Source organism: Condylura cristata, unplaced genomic scaffold, assembly GCF_000260355.1.
Source record: "Condylura cristata isolate star-nosed mole 26May11 unplaced genomic scaffold, ConCri1.0 scaffold00024, whole genome shotgun sequence".
NCBI lineage: Eukaryota > Metazoa > Chordata > Mammalia > Eulipotyphla > Talpidae > Condylura > Condylura cristata.
This window is the reverse complement of record NW_004567125.1, coordinates 2,376,429-2,384,114: the sequence shown is the minus strand read 5'-3', so window position 1 is coordinate 2,384,114 and position 7,686 is coordinate 2,376,429. Positions and strand designations below refer to the sequence as shown.

The 7,686-nt window shown below is 55.4% G+C and overlaps 1 protein-coding gene across 3 annotated transcripts in view; it reads right to left on the bottom strand.

Annotated features, from left to right (window-relative positions):
• GTF2IRD1 (GTF2I repeat domain containing 1) overlaps window positions 1–7,686 on the bottom strand; it is an 89,788-nt gene that overhangs the window by 26,643 nt on the left and 55,459 nt on the right. Inside the window, exons 18-20 of one of the 3 annotated variants that reach the window (XM_004688304.2) lie at window positions 2,447–2,496; window positions 2,170–2,226; window positions 734–817 (exon numbers count right to left, since the gene is read on the bottom strand). In XM_004688304.2, the coding sequence (XP_004688361.1) occupies window positions 734–817; window positions 2,170–2,226; window positions 2,447–2,496 (191 nt within the window). Of the gene's footprint in view, window positions 1–733; window positions 821–2,169; window positions 2,227–2,446; window positions 2,497–7,686 lie in introns of all 3 variants that reach the window. The other 2 variants (XM_012729234.1, XM_012729235.1) reach the window with 2 other exon arrangements.

The window sequence follows — 7,686 nt, the reverse complement described above, 5'->3', positions numbered from 1 at the left end:
CCTCTCCCAGCCGGTCCCCCACCTTCGCTCCTGCCGGGGTACCCTCTCCCAGCCGGTCCCCCACCTTCGCTCCTGCCGGGGTACCCTCTCCCAGCTGGTCTCCCAGCAACCACCTGGCCTCCTGCAGCCATCCCCTTGCCCCCCAACTGCCAGGAAATGACTTCAGAAGTGCAAAGCTGTGCTGCTCGCTTCATTATACATTAGAATATAAAACTGATACCGTGGTTCCCTCTATGGGCCTGGATGCTAAGGCCACCACCCGTCCGGCTCATGGGACTCTCTCTTCCACCTCCTCCACTCCCATGGTTCAACACTGTGCCCCTCCCTAGGTCAAACCTCAGGGCCTCTGCAGAGGCAGTTACTTCAGTAAGCTTCGCGAGTGCCTCACCCACCCTTCAGGTCTTTGTCCAAGAGGCCTCCCCTGGCCCCAGTCCAAGGTAAGTACCCGAGCTATTCTCACTGAAGCTGTCTACTCAATACTTGCAAAAGCATGGCACAATTCCACACTGTTATTCGATTCTGGGCATAGCTGTTGGGGATGTTTCACCTCACTGGTGGCGGGGGCCCGTGAGGACAGGGTCTGTTTTGATTTATTCACTGTGCACATCCAGCGCCTGGCACATAGTCATTGCTCAAGAAATGCTGGTAGTGGGTAAGAGGTTTTCCCAGAGGTGACCTGGCAGAACGGGGCTCCTGCCTCTCTTCCCACCCCAGTCGGGTGCCCGGGGCTCACCGTATTTCTTATTGAACAGATCCTGGACCTGCTCCCTCAGCGTGTTGGCGATGTCGATCCGTGAGAGTCTGGTGTCGTAATTTTCTGCTGAGTGAAAAACAATTATGGATTTGGGCTTCTAAATTAAAGGCACTTGGTGACTTTTAAGGAATATGATTTTCTAATTATGGGGAACTCCTTCTCTGGCAATTATCAGATCCTTGGAGTGGGCCCTCAGAGTCCTTCAGAACTAACATCTTGACGGAGACGTGCGTTTTTCCGGGAGGACGCACTCTGTTTCCACAACAGCAATGGGTCGGGAATTAAGCTGATTGTTGACATTTGTAAACCGCCACACCAACAATCAGCCCTGGAGGTGGGGGACAGCACAAAGAGGAGCGCCCTGTACAGGGGCTCCGGTCGGGGGGCGCTAGGCGGAGGCGGGGACAGAGGGAGCTGGTGGCCGGGCAGCTTGAGCCCTGGCGTCTGCCCAGCAGTTCCTGAGGGACACTTGCTCACCCTCAGGATATTTATTCAGGTACCCATGGGCCAGCTGCTGCCAAGCACGGCAGCCCCGACCTCAGGGAGAGAAGCTGGCACCGCTGGTTGCCAGAGAGAGGTGGGGTGGGGAATGGGTCTCCGGGTGGTCAGGCGGAGATGGCAAGGACACCCGTCTGCGTAAGGGGAGCCTCATGGCTGTGACTCCTCTCATCACAGAAAGTTCCAGTTTCCCTGGAGAGGGTGACGGAGACTGGGCAGTGAGGAGCTGCTCCTCTGGCTCCCCCCCACACACACACCAGGGGCTGGCTTTTCCTGCTGCTTTCTTCTCAGTGACCACCCAGGACCCACCGGGGCAACACCCACTTCAGGGGCTCACTCAGTCACCCTGGAGCCACCCCAACCTGCAGGCGATGGCTGTTCTCAGCCACATCCTCCGTCGCGCTGCACTTGATCTTAACCTAAGAGCATACTACACCCCTACAAATGATGGCAGGGGGAGCTTCCCCCGCAGGCCCTGGTCCTTCCTGCTTCTGCTCCTCATGCATGTTCCCCACACCATGCCTTTGTCAAGCTTTTCTCCACCTCCCACTCCCCTTCCTCCACTCACGTCACCCCTTCTTGGCCTGGCTGTAGTTCTCTGGAGCCCTCCTTGTCCTCAGCAACCTCTCCACCCTCGCCCCTCAAAGCATTAAGAGCATGTCTGAGCGCCAACCACGGAGTGGGCAGGCGACCTGCCCAGACAGTGGCCTGCACCTGCCTCCCCACCCTCCAGCACCCCTGTGGAGCCTCACACTCAGCGCTGGGAAGTTCTGCCCAGCAGCCAGCCCAGTGCACCCAGCCCTTGGGCCCTGAAGTTGGGGGCCAACCCCTACCACCCAAGCCTGGCCCTCCAATCTCAAGCCAGGTCAAGGTCATGGTGCTGGGACAGCTGACCTCACCCTGAGCTGTAACCTTACCTTGAAAGCCCTGTCTCTTCAGGCTCTCGTCCACAAGAGGGTCCCCGGAATCCCTCTCTGGGGGCGGGGGGAGAGAAGCCAGGGTAAGCAGGTAGCCCCTGGGATCCCGGGGACAAAGGCTGTATCCACGGGGGGCAAACCCAACATGGGGTGGCAGGGGGATGCTGGGGTGGGATGGGGGGTGAATCCAGAACAGGGGAGCGGGAGGAGGGGGGTGGCTGCGGCCTGGGACCCCTCCACGCCTGGCCGTGCCCGCCCATGGCCCCGAGCAGGGTACCTTGGCTATCCGTGATGGGCTCTTTGACTCCCTCGGTGAGCAGCTCAGGCCTGGAAAATACCACAGTGGGGCGGTCACTGAGGTCCCTCCAGGCCTGCCTCGGACAGCCTCAGTCTACACATCTACACCCTGGGCCCCTGGCTCTCACAGTCCAGGCCTGGAGCTCCTGCCCCTGTCCCCAGGAAGCAAGACAGGCCCAACCCTGGCCACAGGGGCGAAGGGGTTGGGGCTAAGCCCCTCACTTTGGGTACCAGGATGCCCCGCGTCAGAGCATGTGCAGTTGGAGGGCTTCCCAGCCAGTCTGCTCACAGTGCAGAGGCAGTTGGGGCTGGGGCGGGGGCTGGGAGGTGCAGGAAGGTGTGAGGCATCCACTGACTTCTGAGAGCTGTGGTTTTAGTTTAGAATCAGGGGCCTCGGGCCCAGGCCCAGCTTTGCACTCCTGTCCACAAAGCCCTTTCTAGATGCCTGGCATCCTGTAGCTAGGGGCTATTTCCATCACTCCACTGCAGAAGGTGATCAAAGCACCTGAAAGGTGAGTAAAGTGCCCATGGGCACAGGGCGGGGTTCAACCAGCATCCCCGTCCTTTCAGCCCCTGCCCTTCTCCACTGGACCCCCGTGGCCAGCTGCTCAGGCTGAAACCTCCCTCCCTCCCAACCTCCCACCACCACTGGGCCTATATGCTCACCTGAGGTGGGATAATAACCCTTTCCTGGCTCAAAAAGCAGGGAAAAAGCTTCACAAACCCAGGTTTGAGGTTGTAACACAGGACAGCAGAAAGCTCTCTGTCCAGGCCTGGGGAGCCCTGCTCAGCCTTGACTCTGAAGTGACTGTGAGGCTGTCATTCCACCTTTTGGGTCTCAGTTTCCCCACAAGGAGGAGAGGGGGAGGTAGTGGTGGTGCCGGGGGAGAGGAGGTGTCTGAATGCAGCCTGAGGCCTTTGTTAACTCCTGAGACTGTGGTCCACGGCAGGGCTGGGATTCCCACGTCCTGGCCCCTGGCCTGTGAGCCCAGCCCTGTGCCGGGCCTGCACTGAGGCCCAGAAGAGGCCCGCTGCCAGGACAGGCACCAAATATTCTCCTACTGGCCACCCGACCGGCAGGTGCCTGGGAAGCCTAGTCTTTGGTCTCGCTCCCCGGCAGGGTATCCTCGGTGCTGATGCTTGGTCACCTCTGCGATGGGGAGTTCATTATCCCTGCTGACAGTGCCACCAGAAAAATCCTCCCGACCCTGAACCCCAACCCAGCGTCCATTCCCATGACACCCTTGGGGTGTCCTGAAGGCGTGGTTCTGCTAGCTGTCCCATCCCACCAACCTATCTGGCATTCCTCTGGCCAGCCCTGACCTGCCTGGTGCCCTCAGCCTGCCACCGACCCCCCATCCCACAACCAGGCAGATGTGCTCTAGTTGGTTAAGGCTGCACTGAAAAACAGGGCATTAGGATCAGTGCTTATAGCAGAGCACGCCTGGCCTTTGTCCCTGGATTCTGGGAGCAGATCTCTAAATCTCTGGAGTTCTTGGTCTTTGTTATTCATGACAGGCCCCTGGGATCACACCTGTTTGTGCTGAGATGATTCAGGAGGGGCAGCCAAGTGACCAGAGGATTGGAACCATGAGTCACCTGCTGTCAGCCTGCCGGTGATGGTGGCTCTCGAGGGAGAGGAAGGGGCCGAAAGATTGAGTTTAGTCATGTGGCTGATGACCCAATCAGGCACACCTACTAATGGCCTCGATAAGAGCCCCAGACACTGAAGCTTGAGGGTGGGGACATGCTGGGAGGTGAGGTCCCCTGACTTCATGGGGAGTGCGGGGAGGCGGAGGTCCCTCCCAGGCCTCACCCTTTGTGTCCCCTCACGGGGCTGGTGCTGACCTGCATGCGTAAGGAAGGCTGCACACGTCACGAAGCGCCCTCCGAGCCCTGCAGCTCATGCTAGCGTGTGATGACACCGGGAGAACCCTGAATCTGGAGCTAGTTGCTCAGAAGTATGGGTGGCTCAGGGACCCCGAAACTTGCGGCTGATGTCTACAGTGGGGGTGTCTCTACTGGGGCAGTGCTTGAACTTGTGGGGTCTGCAGACTTTGGGGGGTCAGCACCAGCCCTGTGTGACAGTTAAGACAGGCCTCTTGGTTCTATGTCCCTGCCTCTGCCTTGCGCATGGGCGCAGATTCCCAGGGCCCCACCGTTTCCTAGGGTCTTTTAATGTTGGAGGATTTGATGAAAGCAAGGGACCCGCTCCCCAGAAGACTGCACATGAAAGAATATGAAAATTGTGCTGACGAGGTCAAGGATCTGGGTAAGAATGTTTTTGACCAAAGGTTAGAATGTTTAACCTGATTACAAGCCAACTCTGACTGGCGTGGTTGTCTGGAGTATTGTTTAGAAGGACGTGGAAGTCAAGTTCAGGTGGAGAGACTGTCAATCACTTAGTGATGTGTAGGCAGCGATGTGATGACTTCTCATTTGTATGCTATTACGAGTTGAATTGTGGCTCGCTCCACTTCACAGGGGGAAGCCCTCCCCCAGCGGAGAAGTGACTGTATTTGAAAACAGGGCCTTTAAGGAGGTGATGAAATTAAAACAAGGCTACCAGGGTGGGCCCCAAGCCAACCTGACTGGTGTCCTTAAAAGGAAAGATTGGGTCAGACAGAGAGACTGGGGCGTGAGTGCAGAGAAAAAAGACCATTTGAAGACAGATAGAAGCAGGCCTGCAAAGCAAGGGTGTAGCCTCAAGAGAAACACACCTGCGATATCTAATCTTGAGTTTCTAGCCTCCAGAACAGAAAAATTAATGTTCAAACATCCCAGTCCACAGTAACTAAGTGGATGACCTCAAAAGCTATAGTACTTTTGATGGCAGCCTAGCAAAGTGATGTACACACATATGCAAACATACCTACGTGTGCGCTTACATACATGAAGGTCTACACTTATCTGCTTTACTGAGCTGGGAGTCGCATGCCATAAAAGCACCCATGTAAAGTGGCTTTCAGGAAATTTACAAAGTTGTTCATGCAGTTATACTTCTGCTGCCCATTTCCAGAACATTATGTCACCCCCAAAATGTACCCTTTTTACACAAACAAAAAATGTGAGATTCATGAGAGGTGGCTATTTTTCTCTTATTCCCAACAGTATCTTTTGTCAATTTTAAGCAGGAAGACTAACAAAAATATCCTCAAGGCCTCAATCTCACTCCTCCAAGCATCTCCTGAAATCACCCCAGCTAGCCCCTGGCCCACCACCCCAACTGTTGTCTTTGACAGCATGCACTCTCTCTCCTCCTTGAGCTGCTTTTATCTCTTGGCTTTCAGAAAATGGCAATTGGTTAAATCCATGTTTTAGAGTTAGTATATTCTTTTTTAAAAAAGGCTTTCTTATTGATGTGTACAAAACTGGGGAGCAGAACAGGCCGACTGACGAAGTACACTGCTGAGGGGAGCAGCGGGCGGGTCAGGAGAGGTCTGCCACGCCATGTGGGTCACCTTGGGGCGGGGACCTAACCCATGCTGAAGTGGCTTTAGCTTCTTAGTGCTGTGCTTAACCCGCTGTGCCACCAGGGAGGGCCCTAGAGTTAGTAAATTCTTTAAGGGGTGAACTCTGATAGGCAACTATGTGGATGAATCTCAAAAGCTAAGTGAAGGCAGTCAGGAACAAAGGCTTCACCTGCCTGATTCCATTATGTGGCATCTGAAAAAGGCACCACACCGGGAGGACAGAAAATGTATCAGTGGTTGCCAAGGACTAAGGATGGCAACAAAGGGACATTTTTGCGGGGGATGGAACTGTGTGGAATCTTGCTGTAGTAGTGCTTATATGCCTGGATGCGTTTATCAAAGCTCCAAGAACGGTACATTTGTAAAGGGTGAATTTTAATAAATGTAAACTTCAATGAGCCTGCCATTAAAAAACAAACAAATCTTTCTTGCCTGAGTTACTTCAGTGAGCCAGGTCCTTTGTTGTCTGTGGCCTCCATCACGACCTCATAAAGCGGTCAGATTCCAGGCTCAGGGTCATGGGAAATGACAGCAGGAGCTGGACTCTGACCCAGGAAAGCCAAGAGCCTAAGGGCTAACCCAGCTGCTTTCTGATATAAAGTGGCCAAAGTGCTCAGGAGGGCCCTCCCCGGTGGTGTAAAGGGTTAAAGCGCAGCATCAAAAGCTATCACAGCTACTACAGCACGAGTTCAACCCCCTAGCCAGGGAGCTGACCCACATGGTCTGGCAGACCTGTGCTGACCCATCCGTTGCAGCCCCCAGCAGTGAATTCCAGTTCACCCCACTGTTCTGCTCCCCACTCTGTCTCTGGTGAAGCCTCTCACCCCCTGCACCTCTGGCCTGTACCCCAGTTCTGTATGCATAAATAAATAAAACCTTTCAAAAATATGCTCAGGAGCTGGGAGGAGAGGCTTCTCTTCAGGGAAACAATAAGGAAGGCCCACCCAGCAGCTGATGTTGACTTGGCTCCTCCCTTTGGGCCGGCCAACTGCTTCCGGTTCTGGTATCTGGCCCTCCTGAATGGTGACTGCTCCCGAGGGCCTGACCCTGTGACCAGTGGGTGAGTCCTCCCTTGAAGACTCCCATGCATCCCAAACATAACCCAAGTCACACCTAACATTTGACTGTGTCCGCCAGCGCCTTGCCTCCAAACTCAGAAAATAGTGTCACCACCTGCCCCGTCACTAGCCCGAGTCACCCAGCTCCTCGTCACCCCATCCACACGTCAGCAAATTCTGCCAGCCCGTCTTCAAGTCAGTACCCAAGTCCGGCAACTTTCCACCATCCCGCCCCTGTCTTTACCGAGTCCAGTAGTCACCTTGTCCCCTTGGCGACTGACCCCTGCTTTTCTGCCTGTCCACCACCCCTCCCCAGGTCCCTGTCCACCTCAGAGAGAAATTAAAGAAGGCCAGACGCTGCTCTAACCCTCCCAGTGAATTCTCATTCAACTGAAAATAAAATCCCAACTCTTCCAGGAGGCCCAAGACTCTGAATGACCTGGCCTCTGCTGTCTCTTGGGGCCCACTGGTCACACTCTTCCCTCCCTCACTCTGAAGCAGTCAGGCCAGCACCCTGCCAGTTTTCAGACACGCGAGCACCTTCCTGCGCAGGGCCCATGCAGCACCATCCCTCGACCTGAGCTCTCTTCCACCAAACAAACAGGTCTCTGTGCAAATGCCACCCCTCAGAGTGCTCCTTCTGCCCCCTCGGCTGTGTGACGGCATGAACTCTATTGGGCACTATGTCT